Source organism: Schistocerca gregaria, chromosome 5 (assembly GCF_023897955.1).
Source record: "Schistocerca gregaria isolate iqSchGreg1 chromosome 5, iqSchGreg1.2, whole genome shotgun sequence".
Lineage (NCBI taxonomy): Eukaryota > Metazoa > Arthropoda > Insecta > Orthoptera > Acrididae > Schistocerca > Schistocerca gregaria.
In genome coordinates this window covers 264145010-264172670 of record NC_064924.1, presented here as the reverse complement: position 1 = coordinate 264172670, position 27661 = coordinate 264145010, and the positions used below count along the sequence as shown (strand labels likewise).

Below are 27661 nucleotides of genomic sequence, written 5' to 3'. Positions count from 1 at the left end.
ACATGGTGCTCACATTGAACATTTATAAGGTTCTTGGTAAAACTGTTTGAGTTGCTCCTTCATTTGACATATCATTTATAGCTGCAAGTTTAATATAATAAATATTATAAAGTGTTAAAACCCCGATATTCATTTATGAACACCTTGTATAAAGCGAAAGTGATGCATGTGAGTAACCTCACCGACAAGCACGTTCTCTATATTTACCATAATTGATTTTCTGTCACATGACAAGGCAAAGCAACTACGTAGAACAGTACTTACAACAATGTAGGCAAGAAATTACGTTGGTTACGTATGTCCAGTACCTAAGCCATATGAATACTGTTTTCTTATGGCTCAGACAGCACTGATTTAGTGACCATGGGGATACATGTGATAATCTTTCAACATTTGTTATTTTAACTGCAATTCAAATCCCACCGTAACTTAGTGCTAGTTCTGTCCTCGTGGTCTATTCAGCATTCGGCATTCTTTGATAGAATCCAAAACAGAAGGATCAAGAGTGAATAACTGTACTCACTGTTTCCACAACTTCTCTTGTTTATATACATTGGGTAAGAAGAGTTAGGAGGAGGAAATAAATGGAATTAATTCTCTGCTATTACCCTATTTGTTAGCGTCCATTAGAAGTAGGAAGAAGATGGCTAGATATTACAGTGATATCATGCACACTACATCATTCACTAGATAAAGCATTCAAGTGAACAGGAGCATAACTGAAGCCCAATTATATGGTGAAAAAAATATTTTTTTACTAATTCAAATAACTACATTTTATACAGTACTTTTCAATGATTGAAACAAAAGATATGAGATTTTGGATACCTGGATAATATGATTCTGAAATTACAATGTCAATGTTTATATAGAAAAAATTATGCTTGCATTTTCTATCACTTGTAAGCACACAAAGGCTCCAAAAATTAAAATTTTATTTGTTGTGCTGCATTCCTATCCTAGTCGAAATTAAACGAGGAAAAGAATTTACATGAAACCCAAGGGTGCCAAAATTTAATGGAGATAGGTTTACTGCTGCACTACCCAACACTGTTACAGTAAAGACACAGATGCAAGATATTTATAAAGTAAAACAGTTTATGAAAGAAACATGCCACAAATCTAATAGAATATGAAGCAAGCCAGCCCAGTAGCTACCTTTTTCGCACTTCCTGCGCCTGAGAGGTAACCTGAATCTGGTCTGCAGAACGACACGTGGAACTGAGAACAGATAACAGCTTAAATAGAAAGTCAGCTATAGTACTGGAAGTGAAAGAACCTATTAGATTTAAAGCACACAATTCAACAGAATCACTGTTTAAGTCTCAAATCTGAAGGTTACGCAACAGGATAGCATCTTCTAATGGAGACAAAAAAAGAGTTTACATTTTACTGATGCAAAATAGAATTGTGAAGAATTACCTTAACCTTTTCATCAAGCCACAACAACAATTATTAGGGCTACATGAAGGTTTTCCTTATTCCACTGAAATTCCCTCTGCACCCACCCCAACCAACATCTGAGTATATTACAGTAACTAAAATTTATCAAAATACAAAGTATTACCAACTATACCACACTATCACTGTCTGTTATGCACTACAAAGACTAGGAGAAGCTGAACTGGTAACAAATAGTTACTTTTACCAAAAGGAAAAAAGTGCTGGCTGAATTTGCTTGATACTCATATTTTTACAGATATGACAACAATGATTCCAGCAGTATTTTAGCTGTATACGAAGACAGCCACATATGGTTCAATCATTATAAAATGAAAAGAGCACTGATAAACATGGCAGACCCAGACAAATGCCTATTCTTACAGTTCACCAACATTTGACGGGCAACACACTAGAACTGAATACAAAACCAGACACAATGAGTATCACTATATCATCATGTGATGAAACTTCAATGGGAAACCTGAATATGCATTACAGCTTCATACAATGCATTTAGTGTCTGCTGCAATTTGAGAGAAGGTTATACTACCATCATCTGATATTTCTGCTTATTCCATTGTACTGGCAGTAGTATAAAGTTATTATAGCAATGTTTCCACCTGTCAACCTAAAGAGATCCACGTGTATCCAGAAAAATTTTGCTGCTGTTTTTGATGTAGACGAGTTAGTCACTTTCGAGAAGTGTGACACTGCAGGAACTAAATTTTATACACAACACAAAAAGTTATTACATTCAAGAGAACTGGTCGTTATTTGTTATCCACTTTTAGAATTGTAATGTATGAAAACTCTGTAATCCAGATTTCACACGGGGGGAGGGCCAAGTACTCCCTCATGTTCCATCCACTCCCACCACCCATCATCTATGCAGTGTACACAAATTCATGGAAATGATGTAATTTACATCAACATGCAATTGTTCGTATTTAGCATTTTTCTAAGCAGTAGAAACAAAGTGATAATGGAAGCAGCCAACGGCCTTGCTGCAATGGTAACATCAGTTCCTATCAAATCACTGAAGTTAAGTGCTGACGGGGTTGGCTAGCACTTGGACAGATGATTGTCCGGACTCACTGAGCATTGTTGGCAAGCAACTGCACTCAAGCCATTGTGAGGCAAACCAAGTAGTAGTACCAGAATCATAAATTGACACTGACTAGATGAAGTGTGCTGACCACATGCCCCTTCATATCTGCTTCCAGTTATGCCTGCTGTTATATTTGGTGACAGTACGGTTCTCTTATTTACCTTTTTAATTTTGCCAGTTAGATGAATCTGTGAATTTGAATTTTTAAGAGAAGTATATGCAAGAAAGAAGCCATTTTCTTGTATCATTTGTATTGAAAATGTGTAAAAAACATATTTTTGAATAAGATTAAGTAATTACAGTGCTGAGAAACCTTGATGTTTTAAACTTAACTATTCAAAGGAAATGTATTACCAGTTATTAAACTGGTGTGCTAAAATATACCTTCCTTTAGAAAGCAAGACCTGACCTTCAAACAAGTTGAACTGTTGCATTTACACAGCAAATCACATAGTTACTATGGTCCTACAAGATATGTTCCAGCCTACTCTCTCATGACCTTTTTTCTATTAGTGAAGTACAGTATTATATGTAGGAAGACAGTGCTACATATTTTGCCAAAAATACTGTCCACAATAATGTAAACTACAATATTTATGGGAAATGAGCTATTGCCCAGTGGATATAGTTGTTAAATACTTTAAGCAAAACTTAAATTATGAATAATATTTCAGATAATTTGCACAATAAAAATACAAAGGGTCAGAAATAGAAACTAAATCCAATGGAATGTCTCTTAAGGTGGGACGTTCATGAAATTGACCAAAAATGTCAATTTTCGATTTATTTTTTATTTGTTAGTATAACTCATGGACAATAAGTTCCCAAAGTTTCAATGTTGAAATCACATCCAAAGTGCCTGAAAATTAATTAAAAGTGTGATGTGGCCTTCCTGCCACGTCCACGTTTTGAAGCGGCTCTTCAATACCAGCTCAGTGAACAATGATTCTGTGTATTACTTTCAACGAAACATGAGTGGGATACAACTAGAAGGCCATGATACATAATCTTTGGTTTTATAGATCACATTTGACTCTGTTCCGTATTTTATAAACAATAACCAACTACCTGCATCGTTTATGATGAAGCATAAGTTAGTGAATGGAAAACGTGAGAAACAACGACAAACCAGCAACGAGGCCATGTCCAAAGTAAGAATATCAGCTGAAAATGTGAACTCGTCTCCTAGCAGCTCCAACCGAAAAACTGGTGAGGAGAATGGTGCATACTACAGTAATGAATCTCGGTGTTTGGAAGACGTGTGGTAGTGATAACATTCAGATTATACATGATAGTAAAGGAGTAGGCTTGGCGGCCAATCTTCATATTGTGTGCAAAAAATGCAATGCTGATAGCTCATTCAAAACTTCTAAATGTAAAACTGGTACTATGAAGCTAATATGAAGTTTACCTATGGATCAGGTGCACTGGAGTTGGGAGAGAAAAGGGAAATTTATTGTGTAGAATAATGAATATGCTAGCGCTACATCTGAGACTTACACAAAAAAACTGTGTACTGGAAAACATAATTTCTGACTTGTGTGAGGACAGTATGATAGCAGCTACAGTAGAAGCTATTGCAGATGAGACCGTTAGATGAGAACGATTCTGGTCATGTTAGAGTAGATCTTGTTGTGTCATGTGATGGTACATTCATGAAAAGAGGGTATACGTCTTTATATGGCGTGTCAAGTGTCATAAGTATTGACACAGGGAAGGTACTAGATGTTCAAGTTATGAGCAAATTCTGCCATAACTGTGTACTTAGTGGAGAATGTGAAGAAGATGTAAAAGGACATAACTGCAGCAAAACATTTTCTGGTTCTAGTGGTGGACTGGAAGGAGCTGGTATGCAAATTATTTTTAAGAAATCTGTCAAGGGATGTAGTGTCAGATATGTGAAATATCTTGGGGATGGTGACTCCAGTGCATTCAAGTCTGTGAATGAGAGCAAACCTCATGGAGAACTCTCAATTGAGAAATGAATGTATAGGTCACTTCCAGAAGAGAATGGGCTCAAGATTGAAGAAACTTGTCAGTGACATTAAGGGCAAAAAGTTGAAAGATGGAAAGGGGATTGGTGGACACAAAAGACTCAAAAGAAGATGATAGACTCTCTTCAAGTGTATTATGGCAAAGCTATCAGATAGTACCTATCCAGTGTAAATGACATGAAAAGTGCAGTATGGGCTACATATTTCTACATGTTGTCAACAGATGAACATCCCATTCATAATCTGTGCCACATTAGCTGGTGTAAATATCTACAAGCTCAGAGGGATAGCAACCCCTACATTCACAAGGAGAGGCTTCCAAATTATATCCTGGATATTGTCAAGCTCTCTTACAGGTTTCTGGCTGATCCTGCACTTCTCAAAAAGTGTGTTCATGGCAAAACCCAAAATCCAAATGAGTCTCTAAATTCATGCATATGGAAACGATGCCATAAACACACATTTGCATCTGATACAGTTGTCAGAATTGCAACTTATGGTGCAGCTTTTGTATTTAATGATGGGGACATGGGGAGGATGAAGGTATTAGAAAGAATGGGCTTCAAGATCGAAAATTTTACTAAAGACATTCTGATAAAAATAAATTTACAGCACGTCTCTGCAGCTGAAAAGTCCGTTGAAGACCTGGTAAAGGAAAGGGGACAGACAACAAGAAACCAGAAGAGAAGCCTTGAAGGGAAAGACGACCCTGAGTACAAATATGGTGACTTCCGAAGAAGTGACATAAGGAAAAGAGTTAGGTAGAACTTTAAACTGTGTTTCCTGAGAAGTTTGTTTTTTAATGTTTATGTACCTTTACCTCAGAGTCGACGAATGCTATAATTAAGAAATTTTGTGCACATATTTCTGTAAACCTAATAAACGTTGTCTCAAGAGCAAATTTTGAAATTATGACTGCAAGCTGAGATATGGGGCAAAGTGCTTGGAATATTGCAAAAAACTTCAAATTTCATTCAAAAAAGTTGAATACATAATAATCACAGAATTTTATAAGTAAATGTGTTACTTTCATGTAAAGCTTGGTAAAAATTTCATTATCATATCTCCAAAACTGTGGATTTGGTGCACTTTTGAAATAGTGCGTGTGTCTTTCATCAATGTCCCCCCTAAAGTTGTGTATTATGAATACAGAATTCTCCGTTTCAAAGTTAATCCAATCCGAACACATGCTAAATAAAGACATGTTCTTGCTATTATTGTCAGAATGTTGTAATTTTATCCCCATTACAATGGAATGCTTAACCTGCAAGGATGTCCGAACTAGATGGTGACCTTTTAATGAACCTGGTCTCTAAAAGCTGTTTCAGTTTAAGAGGGATTTTGTAGAAGAAAACAACAAATGTAAAACCTTTTGTCATACATATTTTTTCTTCAACACATTGCAGCATTTACACTTTTATACTGTGTTAAACTCTGAATCACCTGAAAAAATTATTTTCCAGCAATTACCAGCTCTCATAATTGCAGATTTTTCCACCATTTACCTGACCACACACTCGTAACAATCAATCACTGTCCAAACATGTTCATCTGGCACTTGATAAATGCACAGCGATCAGTCTTTTTTTTATTAACAACATCCATTACTTTATAATGATTTTGGTTTGGTGGTTGTGTGGTTAAGTGTTAGATTACAATGCAGAAGATTTAAGGTTCATTACATGGTTGGTCCTAGAATTTAGGCTTTAATAAGTCTAGTGAGCTATCACAGTAACTAGACTTCATTAGCACACTAATTCTATTGGCATCATTATTGTTAATTTTCTGGCTTCCTCCCTTTTAACGCTGTTATCATGACAAAGAATGCCGAAGCTCTGTCATTTCATATAAACTAAATGTAGAGCCATGACGGTCAACAACCCACTTACACATCCATACAATAGCTGCCAAAATATCACAATCACAATTAGTTTAAAGATGGAAACTGAGGGGTAATATAGTCCATTAGCCATTGACAATCTGGGCTACTTGCATTAGCCAAAAGTCAAATAATCTGCAGTATAGTCACCTTTCTTTTTCCTGGCCTTATCCCGTATCTTCATATGGTTGGCACGTTGATCTGAATTGGATAATGAAAGTTTGTGGTAGAGGGTGCCCAGATGCCCTCCCTGCCCACGCTCCCCTTCTCCTCCAGAATGGAATATGTAATCCCTCTGTCTGCACCTAGTGTTATGCCACTTGAAAGTATGTGAACGGTTTTGGAAGTGTTTGCGAAACATGGAACACAGACAAAACGTGGGCATTGGCCTGGTACTCACCTAGTCAGAAACAAATGAAAGACCATATCCAGGCTGCCTGGCACACCGGCCCTCACAGTTTATCTGCCTGGCGGATTCGACCTGTGGCCTCTATGCCTTCCAAATCCCGGAAGCAGCATGCTAACATATGCAGCTATCCAGCAGAGTAAAAAAAAAATTAATCACAAGGCCAAAGTCATTAGAAACTGAAAATAAATTCGGATTTAGGAAGGATGGGGAAGGAAAAATCACAGAGAAATGGATTTGAACCACCATCCTCTCGAACACTAAAAGGAAGGAAGAGGTTGGGTTTAACGTCCTGTCGACAGATAGATCATTACAGATGGAGCACAAGCTATCTGTGTCAAGGATGGGGTAGAAAATCAGCTGTGCCCTTTCAAAGGAACCATCCCGGCAATGTCTGCTTGTGTGTGTGTGTGTGTGTGTGTGTGTGTGTGTGTGTGTGTGTGTGTGTGTGTGTTGTGAAAGCTTGAATTTTGTGTGTGTATGTGTTTGAATCAACGTGCCAACGCTTTCGTTTGGTAAGTTACATCATCTTGGTTTGTAGTCATTACATTCATAGACAACATATCCACAGATTTCCTTTTCATGTGTTTTTTTTCTTTCTACCAGTCAACTAACAGTGCAGAAGTGTGAAAGATACTCAAGATCGTTGTGCAACTCCGATACATAATGTCCGTTCTGTTAAAAATTGTCCACTAGCTGCTTACAACAATTTATGTTCTCATGCAAGAAGAAGGGTGGTCAATGCTGCTACTAACAGCGTGATAGCAGGCTCCCGCATAAGTTACTGGGGTCTTGCAGAATCGGTCTATTAATTTATATATATAAAACGCAAATCCAACACTTGTCCCCAACACTGGCTGAGGGATGGCATTTAGAAGTGACCGGAACTGTTAGATGATGTGCTTCAAATGGCAGTTTTGTTACAACACATTTATATCCATATCGACTATATCTCTGATGATCACTTTGGAAGATATGTATGATGCTGGATTACACCATTTACCAATGTTGGTCATTTCATTCTCACACAATGAGAGGTGAAAGATACCTGTAAATACTTTTAAATAGTGAGAGACCAGTATTTGTTCTGAGGAATAACATGGTAAACTCCCATTTTACAAGGTGGTACTCTCCTCCATTTCACAAATGATGTTCATATGCAGCTGCATGATAGCCTCCTAGGTCGATATTGAGCGAGGTAAAACACTGCACTCTCATTCGGGAGTTTGAAAGTCCAAATCGCTCTCTGATCATCCAGCTTTACATACTACTTGAGTTCCCCGTGAGAGTGAGTACAAAGTTGCACTCCCTCCTAGAGAGAGAGAAAGAGAGAGAGGGGGGGGGGGGGGGCAAAACAAACAAACAAACAAATCTCTTCGCCAACTGAACTTGTATCAAATCAGTATCAGAAACAGAACATGTACAGGACAATGACTAGTAGCAACTGTACCCGGAGCTGTGTCATGAAATCACAAACCTATTTCTTTAGCAGCGGAACTAATGTGAAATTATACGCAAAGGCGTCGGCATTAAAAAATCAAGTCAAATACCCCCACTTATAAGCAGAGGAGAGATGGATAATCTGAAACATTGAGGGCCACAAGGAACTGCTTGCTGAGAAGATGGAAGAAAAAATTGACGTCAACTTGTAAGATATAGGTGACCCCATATTAGTTAGATTTCAACAGTGTCTTGGAAGACTTACGATCAAACATGTCAGAAGGGCTGGATAACATTACTTTGTAAAATCTAAAGTTATTGAAGAAATTGGCAACCAAGTGATTATTCTAGTTGGTGTGTAGATCTTTGCAACTGGAGACATATCACTGAACTTTTACAAGACTAACACCCCTACAATCCCAAAGATTTCAAAGGGAGATAAATGTGGAAACTGTTGCAAAATCAGGTCAACATCTCATGCATCCAAGTTACCAACAAGAACAATATACAGAAGGAGAAAAGAAAACTGATGATCTAACAATGGAAAGTCCAGGATGGAATAACACACACTAAGAAAAAAAACACATTACAACACATTTGAGTAGCTAGTTGGCAATAATCACTATGTGGATGATGTGGCCTATTCTACACCATATTTTAAATCTGTGAAGATGCTATGCTGATTACATTTATATGTTTTGACGATGCCATTATGGCCGTATTACTTTAGGACATGGTGTAAAAAAGATCTTCAGATCGTCATTACAGACTGAAACTGGTCATCGTCTAAAGAATTCATTTGTGATCCGAGACTGGAATAATAAAGCACATTATAAAGGAGTTATCAAGCTGGTCACAAATTGATATTCATACAGGTATCAACAGAAAATGCAAAACTGTTAACTTTGACAGCTGATGAATAAATGTGTGATACTGTAACGCAATTTCACCGCACAGCTGGTGAGGATAGTTAACAGTGTACATGTTGATATAAAGACATTTTTGCGAATTTCACTCCGTGTATTCAGCTGGATAGCCTCACAGACAGGCAGATGAGCAATATACGCAGATGTCAACACCTGATAGAGAACATGAAGTTGGGCTCAAAGTAGGCAGTTGGAGTCATCAGCGAATCACTTGACATTTGAATAGGAGTGATGCCACAATTGGATGACGTTGGCAGGATTGGAAGCGGTTGACCTAGAGAGACGACAGAATATGAGGACTGAGAAAACTTGAGAGAAGCACTCAAGAGTCCTGGATACATCATTATCATTGATCCAACATGCAACTGGTGCTTCTGTGAGCACAAGGACCATTAATAGGTGGCTCACAGCAAGGGGGCTGAGCTCACAGCATCCCTGGTGAGGACAACCATTGACCTCTGTATACTAAAAAGCCCGTTTGAAGTAGTATTGGAATCTCATTGACTGGAACAGAACTGTCTGCAGTGATGAGTTCTGCTTAGAACTGAGCCCCAGTGACCAGCGAAGATGTTTCTGGAGACATCCCCGACAGGGGTGGGATACCGACCTGACAGTCACTCGGCATATGGTGCAACAACCTGGAGGTATGGTCTAGGGGCCATCCTCACAGCACAGTGGTACACAGCGAATACTCTTAAGTGCCATTTTGCTGCCCTTCCTTGCCTCATCTTGAGCTTACGTTTCACCATGACAATGTCCACCTGCAAACAGCGGCAGTTTCTATTGTTTGTCTTCATGCTTGCCAAACCGTACCTTAGCCACCAAGGTCGTCAGATCTCTCCCCAATTGAGAATGTTTGAAGCATTATGGGCAGGGCCCCACCCCCAACAAGCACTGGGTTCTGATGCTATAATGCACCAATTGGACAGAATTTGGCAAGATATTCTACAGGTGTGCATAAAACAACTTGATCAATCAATGCTAAACTGAATAATTGCTTCCACAGGGGCCAGAGGTGAACCAACACGTTATTGACTTGCTCAATTTGTGAAGTTCTCTCTCTCTTGAAGAAAACACCCAATAATTCTGAAATTTTTATCATTTGTCTCTATGTACATGTATGTCACATCTGCCTATTTCCATCCCACTCTCTTAATTCCTTGTGGTGCTTTGTTTTTTGTTTTAGAGAGTATTATGAAAAGAACAGATTGCTACTCACCACACAGAGGAAGCACAATGAAAAGCCGGCTAAATATTTACGCTTCCAGCAAAGAAGTCCTTCAAAATAGAAAAAACACACACACACACACACACACACACACACACACACACACACACACACACACAATTCACACATGCATGGCTACTGTCTCCGGTTGCTGTACGCACTGGTATCGTGTGGTAATCCGCTCAATTTGAAGAGGAATAATGCCACTGACTGTGTTATGTATTGATACCAAGCCACAGACATTCTATAGTTGGTAACAGAATTGCAAGTTTCTGCTAGATGCCGACAGTGGTCATGCCAGGTCTGGCAGACCAAATGGTGTGTGCCAGCTGGGCCACTTCTCCAGTGGCTCTTCACTACGAGCATCCTCTGCTACCACAGTACAGGATGACAAGTGGCCCTGTGCAGACACGGCCCAGTCACAGCTCCGATTCCATCTTCCATGCTTACTTTAAGGAGCCTCTTTGATGTTGACATTGAAATGGATGAAATCTGTTTCTTGCTGCATTATTTGTAATGAACCTTCGTTCACTTAGAGGAATACAAGTTAAGTAAATGTTTTGTGTTAACTTCTTCGTCAATCACTTCTACATGTGAGTATGTAATTTGAGATCTGACAAGGTGATGTGTACGTTAAAATGTGTGTGAAATCTCATGGGGCTTAACTGCTAAGGTCATCAGTCCCTAAGCTTACCCACTACTTAACCTAAATTAACCTAAAGGACAAACACGCACACCCATGCCCGAGGGAGGACTTGAACCTCTGCCGGGACCAACCGCACAGTGATAAGGTAATGGCGGGTGTTTGAGCCCACTTGTGGTGTGGTGCTAACAGAGTATGCTCGTTACAGGAGAAAACGACGCAGGAGCACACTACCGAAAACCTCTGACGGGGTTACGGATGTCAAGATGAGGCATTGTGGGAAACTGTCCAAGAGGGTGTTTTTGTTCCAGAACGATCCAGCTCATTCTGCATGGGGCAGTCATACAAGCTGCTGCTGCTTAGTGCTTTTAAATTTTCCCTTGTCCCACCCCTCCCCCAATTTCTCCCAACATGTCAACTAGCGACTTCCTCCTCTACTCAACACTGTCTGGGAAGCATTTCCAGAATGACAGCGAGTTGGTTCTCGAAGTACAAGCTGTACTGAAGAGCCGAAATGCCGACTTCTACAACCATGGTCTCCGATACGGTCTCCACCATTCAGAAACACAATCAGAGGTCGATTTTTTGGAGGTGGTAATTAAAACTGTATGACCAGTCATAGTAAATGTTGGACAAATCGATCGACCTCAAAGGTGAAAAAAAGTCATGCGATACCTCCTAAGGTAGTATTAAACCACCTTTTGCCCGGCGTAGTGCAGTATCTCATCGTGGCATGTAAGTCCCCTGCAGAAACATTGAGCCACGCTGCCTCTATAGCTGTCTGCAATTGTGGAAGTGTTACTGGTGCAGGACTTTGTGCACGAACTAAACTCTGGATTGTGTCCCGTAAATATTAGATGTGGTTCATGTTGGGCCACCCGGGTGGCCAAATCATTTGTTTCAACTGTCCAGGATGTTCTTTAAACCAATTGTGTAAAACTGTGGCCTGGTGGCACGTTTTGGAACACGAAGTCCACGAATGGCGGCAAATGGCTTGCAAGTAGCCGACCATAAACATTTCGAGTCAATGATCTGTTCAGTTGGACCTGAGGACCCGGACCATTCCATCTAAACACAGCTCACACCGTTATGGAGCCATCACCAGCAAGCACAGTGGCTTGTTGACAACTTAGATCCATGGCTTGGGTGGGATCTGCATCACATTTCTTAAGTGCATCAGCTCTTACCAAGTGAAGCGAACTCATCTGACCACACCACAGTTTTGCAGTCATCTAGTGTCCAATTGATAGTGTCACGAGCCCAGCAAAGGCGCTGCAGCCCATGCCGTGGTGTTAGCGAAAGGAACTCGCGTCTATCTTCTGCTACCATAGCCCATTAACGCCAAATTTCGCTGCATCGTCCTAACGGCTACGTTCGGCCTATGTCCCACACTGATTTCTGCGGTCATTTAACGAAGTGTTGCTCGTCTGTTAGCACTGACGCTCACGCCGATGCTCTCGGTCGTTAAGTGAAGGCTATTGGCCACTGCGTTGTCCGTGGTGAGACCTAATGCCTGAAATTTGGTATTGTCGGCCCACTTTTTACCCTGTGGACCTCAGGATACTGAACTTCCAAATGATTTACGAAATGGAATGTCGCATGCGTGAGCTCTGACTACCATTCTGTGTTCGAAGTCTTAATTCCCGTTGTGCGGCGATAGTCGCGTCGGAAATCGTTTCACAAGGATCACCTGAGTGCAAATGACAGCTCCACCGTGCACTATCGTTTTATACCTGAGACCGTCATCTGTGTATGTGCATGTCACTGTCCCGTGACTTTTGTCATCTCAGTGTAAAGCGGTTGTTTTAAACACAACGTGAGTGGGAAGGCGTGAGGTTTTGAGCCAGTTCCTCGGCCGGCCGGCGGCAGTGGGTTGCGCCTGGCGGTGTCGGCGCGGGCGCGCCCGCTCGCGCTGCCTTGCTATCGATCAGCCGCGCCGCCCAGATGGCAGCCCGCGCCCAGCGCCGACGCCCCACCTGCCGCCGCTGGTCCGAGCCGTGGTCCACCACTACACATCCAGAATCTTGCACTTCACTTCAGCGCCACGTTCCCGACCGTATGAAAACTAAAGGAAGTGCTACCACCGCTCTTTAGGCTAGGTGAGCGGCTTTTAGAATAAAAGAAATGATTAGGAAAGTTTGAAACTCGGGTGGAGATGCACCATTCCACACACAACCAAACCGAAGCGATCGCGCGAAACGCGGCAGATCTGCCAATGCGCCCGCGCCTCCCGTTCGCAAAAATTTCTTCCTGCAGTTTTTTCCACGCAGATTAACAAATCCAGCAAATTTCATAATTTCGAATCTAATCTACGTTTGACATGAAATATCGCACACAACAAATTAAATATACCATTCTCCTTCTGCTTCCTCTTCCTTGCCTTTTCCAGTTTAAGCTCTATTATTCCATCCAGGACATCACTTCTGCTCATCTGTCGAATGGTTCGGGTTAACGGTGATAGCTCTTACAGAAAAGTCCTCGTCAAGGTTTTATTCAATTTCGGGAGCAAGTCGAAGTCTAGCGAACTCATGTCCGGGCTGCACACAGGATGAGGCAACACTTCCCATCCTTATTCGCAGTTTTTGGGCTGCAACATTACCGATATGCGGGCGAGCATTGTTGTGGAGAATGATTGGCCAACCTCGAGCAACTGAGGTCGGGTTTTGTGCATTTTTCTGTGCAGGTTTTGCCTGAAGTTACGATGATACACTGCTGTGGCAATTGTTCCACATGGAGCTCTACCTGTCATAATGATTCCTTGGTGATCATAAGCAAAAATCGTCATTTGCTTCAGTTTTGACTGAGCTCGGCGAAATTTTTTTCGACGTGAAGAATCTGAAACTCTCCGTTCATTTGACTGTGATTTCAACTCTGGTTCAAAGTCTCTAATTCACGTTTCCTCAATAGCGACAATCCGACACAAGAATCCTTGACCTTCGCGGCCGATTCGTCGTTTGACAAAGGTTTCAATGTTCAGGCGTTTCTGCTTCTCTTCAGCAGTCAGTGTGGGACCCATCTCACAGAAATTTCTCTCTTTTGCAAATCATTTGTCAGAATACCGAATACTGATGTTGGGAGAATTCCCGTGGCTTCAGATTCCTTACAACTCGCAATACGACCTTCAAGAGTATCTGTCACGAGTTTCAAACTTCGCTCATCTGCTGAAGTTTCTCGTCTTCCGGGTCTTGGATTATTGTCTACGCTCTCATACGATCACAAAGAAAACGATTAACCCATCGTGAAACTGTACGGCGTTCCACTGTAAACTCACCACAAACTTCACTTAACGCACTGCGGATTTACGTCGGGTTTTTGCCGCGTAAGGTTTCAATCTTGACGTACAACCTCTGGTCTTCAACAGTTACAGCACCTGAGACCCCTGCAGTGCCCATTTCTAACTCTCGCCAATTTTATGTCAGAGTACTCGGCGGAAAAAAAAGGGCGGGGGGCACTTCTTCCTCAAGCTACCAACTACGCTAATACCAGCCAGTGGATTATTTACGACACATCCCTCGTACATGCTTTGAGGTGTGACAGCATTACTGATTCTGAACAAAAGAATTGCATTTTGCAGCTCTTGTAGGGAGGTGCTGTGATGCTGGTCTGAGCTCATTCGTGTGGTCATTTACTTGAGCCATGCATGTAAAATACGAGCGAGAGGTTCCTCCTTTGTGTCCATTCTTCTCTTGTAGACTTCGCTCTTAAGCTAACCCGACTAACAGTAATCTAATGGGGTGACCTGGGTGGCCAAGAAATGACCCCACGGCGACCAATCGAATGTCAGAGGTTTCAGTGAGGTACTGTGTGGAGCGCGCATTTAAATGGTCAGTAAAGACAATACTACGTAAGCTTCTGTCGCTTTGATTGTATGCACATGTGAATGCTGAAGGTGGACATGCGACTGACGCCCATTATTTTCAAACAGCTGTATATAGGATACCATTGAGTAAAGGCATACACTCATTTGAAGTTGTTTTGTTCAGAATCACGAATATTATCACTCCTAACAGCATGTACCTTTCCTTCTGACTCATCCCGTGGAGGTTATGGAAATATTATTGACTGCCCTCACTCCCCGACAGAATTCCCATCTGTCTGCGTCTACAAGGAGAAATCTCGTGTTCAGATGTGAGAGCAACTTCTCGATGTTTGTGTAGCGTGTATCTGAGTAACAGCGCGGTAACCTAGTTGGACGTGGAAAACCGTCTAAAAAAGCTATCCCCGAATCCCGAAAGCGATGCATTAACGCGCTCGGCTATCAGGTCGGATAAATGAAACATACATCTGTTATAAGTGAATTACAAATTGTATAACCTTCCAAAAGAATTTAAAGCTGAACTAAATCTATACCTTACTGTTTACGGCAGCTATTGCACAATGGAATTTCGATGCTTTAGTTTGTCAGTGTCCAATTCGTGCTAGAACAACAACAAAATACATAATAATACGAGTGAATTTCAAAAAGTTGTACATATCGTTCTTCGCTAACACCATTGCGCAACAAGAGTTGTGCACTGTCAGGAGAGGGTAGATGTTGCGGGTTTCCAGCAGACGCAGTTTGGCTCTGGTACGGTTGAACAGGTGCATTACAGCGTGCGACTGAAATGGCGCAGAAACGGGAAACGTTGTCCATAGTGGAAGTACGCGGGACGGAACGATTGTTGAGAACAAGAGTCTAAATTGTACACGGATTCACCATGAAATTCTGGGGGCATAGGGGCCAAATGCAATGTCGCGCCCTGTCGTAGTGAAATAGTGCCAACAATTTTACCAATGTCGCACAGACGTCGATGAAGCTGTTTGGTCGATGTCGATGGACTTTCTTGCCACAGATGACAACATCCATGGAATTGAGGAACCAATTCGCAGAATTGCAGATCTTCCGATGACAAGGACGTTCAGACAGCGGTTCTCGATTGGTTTTGGAGCCAAAGAGCGGATTTCATCGCCGAGGAACTGAACGATTGGTAGAACGTTCCAACTGTTGTTTACAGAGACTTGGTGACTATGAAGAAAAATTGTGTAATGTCTTCCATAACAATGTGTAACTTTATTTTTGAAATACTCTCGTAAGCAAGTAATGCCTGCTCCCGGTGGCCTAACAACATCGAACGTTTGAGCGAAGCAGCCGTTGACAAATGGCAGATCGTACGTTTGGTTAGATGAGGTTTCAACTTACACTATGCGATCAAAAGTATCCGGATACACCCCCCCCCCCTCCCCCCCCCCCCAAAACATATGTTTTTCATATTAGGTGCATTGTGCTGCCAGGTACAACATATCGTCCTATTTACGTGTAGAGTTGTCCTTCATCGCTAATGACCTCATTGTCGACGGGATGTTACAGTCTTGATCTTCTTCGTTCCCGTTGACGCACAGGTTAATTCTCACAGAGTGCTAGCTAAAATCGGGCAGAACAGCAAACAACATAGGCCATGGCTTGTTTAAGAATCACGGGGTTTTGGATTACGTTGGAAAATCTAAATTTTTATGCAATACTATTGTAGTAATAACATATTCAACATTAATGTCAACTGTTTATTCTGTATCATATCACTGCGGCTTTGGTATTTTCTGTAATTTATGTAAAAAGTGCGTGTCCCTAAATACGGAATTAAATATTCTATAAAACAGGTGCTTAATTCCACTGAATTTCTATATATTTCTACTCATTCCGTGATAAAGCCAATTGTGTGTATGGGTTAACTACGTAAGACAATAGGATGGCGTGGTGCAGTGTGGCGTCTGCGTCGTCTAGCGTCGCACAGTCAGCGTGTTTCAAAGGCTGAACGTTTTTGCTATTGCCAGTAAATACACTACAAAACGGTGTGTTTTGAAATGAGATTATTGCAGATGTTATAAGCTGAACACTCAAATTCTAAAGGAGGGTAGCAAATCTGAGTACCTTCAGAGGCGTAAAGGGAGAGTCATTTTGCTAATGGAGGGCGGGGGAGGAGAGTGGGGAGAGAGAGAGAGAGAGAGAGAGAGAGAGAGAGAGAGAGAGAGAGAGAGAGAGAGAGAGATGATGGGCCAAGTTTCTGAAGCACAGCTAACGAAAGTATAGTATTGGCCATCAGAAAAGCAGCAGCACATGTGGTATGTCTCTGCCGACCTGAGCCCCGAATGATCTCTGTGAGCGATTTATTGGATTGCTCATTCCAGGAGCACTTTCTCTGCGCAGGAATTGCATTACAGTCCTCACAAATAGTAATTTTAGTTTATCCACCGCCACCTCATCACCACTCTATGTAGGAAAGGACGTGATCAGCGGAAGTGTGTTTCAGAGCTGTAACTATACCTTTACAAAGCCACTTCACATGGTGCCAACGAACGCTAAGTACGTCTGGCATTCCCACCTTGTAGTTTCTCGGTAAACATTGCACTGACATACAAATAAGCAGATAACGTTCACGCCCACACCTGTCACAACTTACGTCTGACAAATCAACAAAGAAAATTAAATCCTTGTATCATCGAGTATTGCTCAACTTCCTTTTATCGATGAGTAAAGCCTCTCGGAAGAGATAACAGTATCTCAAATAGTTTACGTCTCTACGTCAAGAGGAAAGTTCCAGGCAAACCACGCTGGCTGACTCAGTGAGGCTGAAAAGGAAGAAGAAATAACGTTATGGATCTGCAAGGAAGCAACGTAGTCAATGATTTTTTTCTACATTCTTTGTTAAAGTTTCTGTTTGTTAATTTTTAGAAAATCACGACTGTCTTCTACTTCGATATTGTACTATATGTGCTTATCAGTGGCACACGATGTACAACTATCGTTTGTGAAAATGACACTTTTGCTTCCGATGCAAGAACTTCTTACTTCAGACGTTATTAGCAAGGTAGATAGTTACAAATTCTTGCAGCGTGATCCAAAAGAGCCACATCCAGATTTCTTTAGCTTAAACGCACAGGTAAAGAATCGACAAGTTAAGAGGATGATGAGTATGACACCCTTCGAAACGTCGCGGTATTTCAGTGATGTCACCCGGCTGGAGACTGGAATTTATCCTCAAACATCATACAATTTGCATTCCAGTGACATCTCAAATAATGGTGATAACCGTAACTACTAATTAACCATAACAATAAAATAATTTCGACATAAAACAATATTGTACGATAACGACACTGGCATTACATTTCGCCTGGTTTCAAAGTCAACACCCAAGTGTGCGCTTTTCCGAACTCAAGGAACTTGCTTCAGCACAAGCTTTATTTTATTGTTTTGGGGTTAGAAACTGAGCACATTGCTTGCTCTTGACAAAAACGGGGAATGAAACCAGTAGATACAATTCACAGCCAAGTGAGGAAAGCTGTAGCCGAAACTTGCTTCAGATTAGAACTGTGTGCCGGACCGAGATTCGAATTCGGAACCTTTGCCTTTCGCGGGCAAGTGCTCTACCAACTGAGCTACCCAAGCACGACTCACGACCCGTTCTCACAATTTCGTTCTGGAAACATCCCCCAGACTGTGACTAAGCCATGTCTCCGCAATATCCTTTCTTCCAGTGATCCTAGTCCTGCAAGTTTCGCAGGAAAACGTCTGTGAAGTTTAGAAGTAGCTCAGTTGGTAGAGCACTTGCCCTCGAAAGGCAAAGGTCCCGAGTTCGTGTCTCGGGCCTGCACACAGTTTTAATCCGCCACGAAGTTTCAAATCAGTGCACACTCCGCTGCAGAGTGAGGATTTCATTCTGAAAGCTGTAGCCTTCAGTTCCGCATATTATTGAGACGCAGGCAGGAGATAAGCTGCTTTCCACTTTTGTTCTTGTTGAGTTTTTAGTTCGTTTTAGTTATCACTCTGTGAGAATTAAGCTGTGCGTCAAAGCAAGCGGAAAAGATCGGACTGTAACATCCCGTCGACAATGAGGCCATTAGAGATGCAGGACGAGCTCTGATTAGGCAAGAACGTGGAAGGAAACCACGGAAAACTAAAATCAATCTCTCTCTCTCTCTCTCTCTCTCCCCAAGTCTTGCACACTAGACATACACCCACGTACCTCAAGCCATGACGCACGGAAACAGGGGCCTTGTTGTCTCAGCAAGTCTTATGCCATGTGTTTGTAGCTCGTTTCTGTCAATTTTGTTAGTAAAATAGCACTGATCGCTTTCCCATTTTTTGTAATAACGCAATATATCAAATCAATGCTAATTTTACTAATAAAAATTACTCATTTCTAAAAAAAAAGGTTTATTTAGAAACAAAAATTTTTAGTACAACCACCTCTAACAGGACCGTTCCTATTATGAGGGTGTATCGTGTATTGAACCTGGGACCAAGAAACGGAGAGGCTTCGCCCCGCCGTAGACCTCAGTCGTTCACAACCCCACAACAGGCCACAGCAATCCACTCTCCTCATCGCCGCCCCACGCCGAACCCAGGGTTATTGTACGGTTCGGTCCCCCCCCCCCCCCCCCCCTCCACCTTCTCCTCCTCCTACCGGAACGTCTCATGTCAGACGAGTTTAACCCCAAGTGTGGTAGAGTAATTATGGTGTAAATGCACGTGGAGATAGTGTTTGAGCAGCAATCGCCGACATAGTGTAGCTGAGACGGAATAAGGGGAACCAGCCCGCATTCGCCTAGTCAGGTGGTAAACCGCCTAAAAACCATCCACAGGCTGGCCGGCACACCCGACCTCGACACTACTCCGCTGGGCGGATTCGTGCCGGGGACCTTCACGCCTTCCCGCTCGGGTAGCAGCGCGTCAGACCGTGCGGCTAGACGTATGGGCTCCTAGTAGAGTACTAGGTTATTTTAGAACTTAGACCATGTTTGATATATTTGAAGAAAAAAAAAAGAAAAATCCATGAATATGTCAGATACGGCGTTAAGTAACATTAATACGGAAGCTGTTAATTGTATGTAAAGGCTCTTATCGAAGGTCAAACTTGAAAATCTATCTCGGCGCAGCAAGGATCTGGCGACGCACTGAGTAGCAACACGCTTCCAGAGAGCATTCAGCTTATGTTCCATGGGGGGTTCGATTCGGGAGAACGGGCAGTCCCTGGGCTGCATTGTTTGCTGCTGAAAATATCCGCCGGAAAGTGATAAAGCGCTGTCGTCTTGTAGGACAAAATCAACACGTACTAAAGGCTTACATAACTATGTTCGCCATCTCTAATACTGTAACACCAAGACGAGGATGAGAGCTGGCGGTCTGTAAACAACCTGTACACTTTTCCGTTATCAGAGTGCCCCGTCCTTTCATTTCTGTTCGATGAAAGGTAACGGGTTTCTAAAAAATACGTTTCAGGGTAAACAAGCAGTCATCTGCGAAAATGTTGGACCTCTACTGATCTGCAGCCCACTGTACATATCGACGTTTCCAATGCAAACGATCCTTCCTTGTCGACCACTGCGCATTACACACGTCAATGCTAGTTTTGCCTGCGTATTACTTTCATGAATCTATATGTACACAGGACTACAATGTGTCACCCTTCCAGGGCTACAGAAAGGGCCTCTTCCTTAGAGAGCAAATGGCACACATTACTCAATGGAGTGTGTCACAGCCCTTGGCTGACCTCCTGCATACCGTCCTGTGGTTGGAAATTGTTGCCACAGTCTCGGGAAGGAAAAAAAAAACTCTCTCCGTCCCATACCGAAGAGCAATCGATGTCTCGACGGCTTTCAACCAAGTTGTTCTGCTATGCACAGATAACGCAAGGGGATAGCAGGAGCACAGGTTTCAAGAAGTATTTTTATGCAATACTATTGTAGTAATAACATATTCAACATTAATGTCAACTGTTTATTCTGCATCATATCACTGCGGCTTTGGTATTTTCTGTAATTTATGTAAAAAGTGCGTGTCCCTAAATACGGAATTAAATATTCTATAAAACAGGTGCTTAATTCCACTGAATTTCTATATATTTCTACTCATTCCGTGATAAAGCCAATTGTGTGTATGGGTTAACTACGTAAGACAATAGGATGGCGTGGTGCAGTGTGGCGTCTGCGTCGTCTAGCGTCGCACAGTCAGCGTGTTTCAAAGGCTGAACGTTTTTGCTATTGCCAGTAAATACACTACAAAACGGTGTGTTTTGAAATGAGATTATTGCAGATGTTATAAGCTGAACACTCAAATTCTAAAGGAGGGTAGCAAATCTGAGTACCTTCAGAGGCGTAAAGGGAGAGTCATTTTGCTAATGGAGGGCGGGGGAGGAGAGTGGGGAGAGAGAGAGAGAGAGAGAGAGAGAGAGAGAGAGAGAGAGAGAGAGAGAGAGAGAGAGATGATGGGCCAAGTTTCTGAAGCACAGCTAACGAAAGTATAGTATTGGCCATCAGAAAAGCAGCAGCACATGTGGTATGTCTCTGCCGACCTGAGCCCCGAATGATCTCTGTGAGCGATTTATTGGATTGCTCATTCCAGGAGCACTTTCTCTGCGCTCTTGTTGTTCGTGATGACTTCGTTACAAACTTTGAATTCCTTCTGCTGTTTAGAAGCGAGCACATAGTAGTAAACTGAAACGCTGGAACATCCCAATGACATTCGCTGACACTGTGACTAAATAGTTTCTATTCTATTTGTGACTCGCCAGTAAATATCACCTTACGACGGCATTGCGCTATCTTTCTCGTACTAAAGTGAACAGACCGCACCAGACGCTGTTCCACTACGTCCCTCACATGCTCAGTGGGCATACTGTACTATATATATATATATATATATATATATGTGTGTGTGTGTGGGGGGGGGGGGGAGGAGACATTTCTGCAGATTGCTTTGGGTGGTTAACAGGAGAGTGTCTGCAATGGCAACCGTTCCTGTGCCCTTAGACTGTGCTCCATGCTCGGGTCGCACTACCAACAACTGATGACCGTAAATGATCGCTCCAATCACCCACCGGTTAGGTTAGGTTAGTGTTGTTTAAAGTCCCGTCGACAACGAGGTCATTAGAGACGGAGCGCAAGCTCGGGTTAGGGAAGGATGGGGAAGGAAATCGGCAGTGCTCTTTCAAAGGAACCATCCCGGCATTTGCCTGAAATGATTTAGGGAAATCACGGAAAACCTAAATCAGGATGGCCGGAGACGGGATTGAACCGTCGTCCTCCCGAATGCGAGTCCAGTGTGCTAACCACTGCGCCACCTCGCTCGGTCATCACCCACCGCACCGAGAGTCAGGTTACAAGTGGCAGGCAAACGAAAACGGGACAGACGTAAAAAGCAAGCAAACTGTTTATTATTTCAAAAGTAACAGCCATAACTGGTACTACATTTATCCCACTGTGAGACAAGGCGAACAATGCCTTTACGGAAAAATGCGGTTGCCGAAGGAACCAAAATTGTAGCCAAACGTACACCTCTTCGTCCAAAGCAACTCGACGGCCACGGATATCTTTCTTCAGAGTTCTAAAAACATGGTTTGCGTGGGGAGTACAGGCCTCTGCGGTCAGTAACAAATGTGAGCACTTTCCTTAGGCCATCAGCACTAACAATGGTAGACAGGTGGCACTACAAAGACAACGAATCGGGACAGTTCTTCGGAAAGACCATGGAGACTCCTGCATGTCCACTGTATGTCCTTGCTGAAATTTTTATAGTAGTATCAATTGTGGTCATTCACACATTTCCTATAGCACAACGAAGCTCAAAACAGCAGAACTTCTTTCGGCAGATGAATTATACACTCCTGGAAATTGAAATAAGAACACCGTGAATTCATTGTCCCAGGAAGGGGAAACTTTATTGACACATTCCTGGGGTCAGATACATCACATGATCACACTGGCAGAACCACAGGCAACAGACCATGCACAATGTCGGCACTAGTACAGTGTATATCCACCTTTCGCAGCAATGCAGGCTGCTATTCTCCCATGGAGACGATCGTAGAGATGCTGGATGTAGTCCTGTGGAAGGGCTTGCCATGCCATTTCCACCTGGCGCCTCAGTTGGACCAGCGTTCGTGCTGGACGTGCAGACCGCGTGAGACGACGCTTCATCCAGTCCCAAACATGTTCAATGGGGGCCAGATCCGGAGATCTTGCTGGCCAGGGTAGTTGACTTACACCTTCTATAGCACGTTGGGTGGCAGGGGATACATGCGGACATGCATTGTCCTGTTGGAACAGCAAGTTCCCTTGCCGGTCTAGGAATGGTAGAACGATGGGTTCGATGACGGTTTGGATGTACCGTGCACTATTCAGTGTCCCCTCGACGATCACCAGAGGTGTACGGCCAGTGTAGGAGATCGCTCCCTACACCATGATGCCGAGTGTTGGCCCTGTGTGCCTCGGTCGTATGCAGTCCTGATTGTGGCGCTCACCTGCACGGCGCCAAACACGCATACGACCATCATTGGCACCAAGGCAGAAGCGACTCTCATCGCTGAAGACGACACGTCTCCATTCGTCCCTCCATTCACGCCTGTCGCGACACCACTGGAGGCGGGCTGCACGATGTTGGGGCGTGAGCGGAAGACGGACTAACAGTGTGCGGGACCGTAGCCCAGCTTCATGGAGACGGTTGCGAATGGTCCTCGCCGATACCCCAGGAGCAACAGTGTCCCTAATTTGCTGGGAAGTGGCGGTGCGGTCCCCTACGGCACTGCGTAGGATCCTACGGTCTTGGCGTGCATCCGTGCGTCGCTGCAGTCCGGTCCCAGGTCGACGGGCACGTGCACCTTCCGCCGACCACTGGCGACAACTGGCGACAACATCGATGTACTGTGGAGACCTCACGCCCCACGTGTTGAGCAATTCGGCGGTACGTCCACCCGGCCTCCCGCATGCCCACTATACGCCCTCGCTCAAAGTCCGTCAGCTGCACATACGGTTCACGTCCACGCTGTCGCGGCACGCTACCAGTGTTAAAGACTGCGATGGAGCTCCGTATACCACGGCAAACTGGCTGACACTGACGGCGGCGGTGCACAAATGCTGCGCAGCTAGCGCCATTCGACGGCCAACACCGCGGTTCCTGGTGTGTCCGCTGTGCCGTGCGTGTGATCATTGCTTGTACAGCCCTCTCGCAGTGTCCGGAGCAAGTATGGTGGGTCTGACACACCGGTGTCAATGTGTTCTTTTTTCCATTTCCAGGAGTGTAGTTTTAGGCCCATAGTCGTCGATTCCCTTGGCTGAGTAGCTATGCGGGGCTGCAAATGGCCAAATGGCCTCACTGGAGAAAGAAGAGGTAGGGTAGCACTTCATCTTATAAGACGAGACCGAGTTCGGTGTACTGTTTCCTACAGGCGGTAATCTGGACAGAACCGTCACATTTTTGTTTCTTACTGCCGGTCGTGGTAACCTGTGGCCTATGGTAGCATCTTTTATTAGTAATCAAAACGTCCCCAGTCCTGAGTTAAAACCTAGCTACTGCTTAAATTTTGAACAAAACTCATCATTAATGACGGCCCAAGACTTCCGGAATATGAAGTCACTCTCATTCTGCCAACGGCCTTGTAGCGGAGGAGCGGACAGATGTTCAGGACACTCCCTTACCATTGTGGTGGGAAACTGCCCCTAAAAGTTCGAATAATCAGCAACGACAACGGCATGACGACGCAGAAGACAATGGAAACTACTGGATTAAAGACACACAACTTGTATCTACAGGAAATATGGCCTGCACGTGAGAAAGTGTCAAGATGGCTTCTCCATTTGCCAAAGATTCCGATCTAGTTCCCCATTCGGCTCTCCCAGAGGGGACTGCCAAGTGGAAGGCGACCAAGAGAAAAAGATAGAATAACCAACGAAAGGATAATGTTCTACCAGTCGGGGCATGGAAGGTCTTAAGCTTGAACATTGTAGGATAGCTAGAAAAATTTGATAAAGGTAAATGCAAAGGTTCAATCTAGATATAATGTATTGGGGGGTCAGAGAAGAGAAATAAATGAAGAAAGGTTTTTCTGGTCAGGCGATTATAGAATAATGTCAACAGCACTGCATAACGGTAGTAGGATTCTTTATGAATAGGGTCGTAGGACAGAGACTGAGATACTGCAAACAGTTCAGTGATGGGGCAGTTCTCTTCAGAATCGAAAACAGTTCAGGTATACAGGCCGACGTCGATAGCAGAAGATAAGAGACAAAGTATATGAAGATACTGATCGGGCAATTAAGTACATAAAGAGATGAAAATCTAACAGTCATGGGGGATTGGTATGCGGTTATGGGAGAAGAAGCACAAAAATGGGAGTATGGAATTGGTAGTACGAATGACAAAAGAGAAAGACTAATTGAGTTCTGCAATTAATTTCACGTGGCAATAGCGAAAATTCTGTTCATTAACCACAAGAGGTGGTGGTATACTTGGGAAAGAACATTATGAACACCGACCTACAATAATTACAAACACGTCGTCAAGATAACAGCGTTACTGGCGAGGAATGACAGCTAGTCAGACACGCGCGCGGTGAGCGTGCTGTCCATGTGTAGAATAGGGAAGGCGTGTGATCTATCTGAGTTTGACCTAGGGCAGATTGTGATGGCCCAGAGGCTCGGCACGAGCATTTCGGAAACTGCAAGACTAGTCGAGTGTTCGAGGAGTGCTGTTGTGAGTGTGTTTCAACACACAGCAAGACCAAGTTGACACCACGTGCAGACGTGGAGGGTCTGGGCTGCCATCCTCAATACAGATATCGGGCGTCGTACTGAGCAGATTGGTAAAACAGGACAGGCGGCGAACTGTGACATGGTAACATCAGATTCTAGTGCCGGGCAGAGTACAAGTGTGTGTGAACTCAGTGTACCGAACACTTCTAACGATAGGCCTCTGCAGCCGACGATCTACGTAAGTGCCAATTTTCAAACCACGACATCGCCAAATACCACAGAAATGGACACGTGACCAACGGCACTGGACGTTGTCACAACGGCAGAATGTTGTAAGGTCTGATGAATCCTGATACCTTCTTCATCATGCCGATGGGAGAGAGCGAATCCGTTGTCTTCCAGGGGAACAGTTCCTTGACACCTGTAGGCAGAACGGAGACAAGCTGGCGGCGGCTACCTTACGTTCTGGGCAACATTCATGTGGGCATCCATGGGTCCAATGAAACTCTTCAAGACATCATGACGCCCAAGAAGTATCGTACACTGGTTGCAGACCACACACACCCCTTCATGACGAGCATGTTTCCCGACGGTAGTGCACTTTTCGACAAGATAATGGGCTTAGTCGCAAGATCTGGAGTGTGATGGAGTGGTTCGAGGAACACAGAGGCAAGTTCCAATTGATGTTCTACCACCCTCCCAAGTAGCCACACCTGAACCCGATCGTACACATCTAGCATGTGATTGAGCGTGGAGCCAGAGCTCATTGCCACGCCCCCTTCCCGGAGTTAGGTGACATATGTGGTGCCAACTCCCTACCAAGGCCTAACTGCTTCCATACCACGACGCGTCGCCGTTGTTATCAGTGCCAAAGGTGGACATAACGGCTATTGGGTAGCTTGTCATAATGTTCTGACTGATCAGTGTAGATACTGCGATAAGGAATAGCTCAACAGGCAGTTCAGTTGAAGACGAATGGAGATCTCTAGTCACAGAAGTCGGAGAGGAAAAACGTAGGTAGAAGAAGGTAATCTGTTCAGAAAAATCAGGAATACGGGAAGACAAATCACATAGGGATGAAATAAATTGGATGTGCAAGGAAACTAAGGAGACATCGACACATGGAAAATGCGAAGAATTTGAAAAGGAAATGATTGTAGGAAGGACTGACTCCGCATATATAAAAGACAAATCAGCCTTCAGTGAAATTAAAAACAAGGGTGGAAAGATTAAGAGCGTAATGGGAATTCAACTGCTGAATGCAAAAGAGAGAGCGGGTAGGTGGAAAGACTAAACTGAGGGCCTCTATGAGGGCACAGTTTTAATCTTCCAGGTAGTTTCATATCAGCGCACACTCCGCTGCAGTGTGGAAATCTCATTGTGGAAACATCCCCTAGGCTGTGGCTACGCCATGTCTTCGCAATATCTTTTCTTCCAGGAGTGCAAGGAATTCAGGAGAGCTTCTGCGAAGTTTGGAAGATAGGAGACGAGGTACTGGCAGAATTAAAGCTGTGAGGACGGGGCGTGAGTCGTGCTTGGGTAGCTCAGTTGGTAGAGCACTTGCCCGCGGAAGGCAAAGGTCTCGAGTTCGAGTCTCGATCCGGCACACAGTTTTAATCTGCCAGGAAGCTTCAAGGATGTAGTCTTTTGCCCCTGTTGTTCAATCTATACACGAAGAAGCAATGTCGGAAAAAGAAACCAGAAAGGTTTAAGAGTGGGATTAAAATTCAAGGTGAAAGGATCTCAATGTTAAGATTCGCTGATGACATTGCTACCCTCAGTGACATTGAATAAGAGTTACATAATGTGTTGAATGGAATGAACAGTCTAATGAGTACAGAATATGGATTGGGAGTAAATCTAAGAAAGACGAAAGTAATGACAAGTAGCAGAAGTGAGAACAGCGAGAAACTTATCAGAATTGGGGATCATAAAGTACTCGAAGTTAAGGAATTCTGCTGCCTAGGCAGCAAAGTAATACTTGACGAACGGAGCGAGGACAACATAAAAAGTAGACTAATACTGACAGAAAGGACATATGTGCCCAAGAGAAGTGTACTAGTATGAAACATAGGTCTTAATTTGACGAAGA

At 43.4% G+C, this 27661-nt stretch overlaps 1 protein-coding gene across 6 annotated transcripts in view; it reads right to left on the bottom strand.

The window, feature by feature from the left end:
* LOC126271952 (protein enabled) overlaps positions 1-27661 on the bottom strand; it is a 183358-nt gene that overhangs the window by 45335 nt on the left and 110362 nt on the right. For 2 of the 6 annotated variants that reach the window (XM_049974383.1, XM_049974387.1), the window contains exons 1-2: positions 6825-6865; positions 1159-1221 (exon numbers count right to left, since the gene is read on the bottom strand). The exons of 2 other annotated variants lie outside the window; for them this stretch is intronic. In XM_049974383.1, coding sequence (XP_049830340.1) covers positions 1159-1221; positions 6825-6850 — 89 coding nt within the window. In that variant the 5' untranslated portion in view covers positions 6851-6865. Of the gene's footprint in view, positions 1-1158; positions 1222-6824; positions 6866-27661 lie in introns of those variants that run through there. 2 more of the 6 variants (XM_049974389.1, XM_049974384.1) reach the window with 1 other exon arrangement.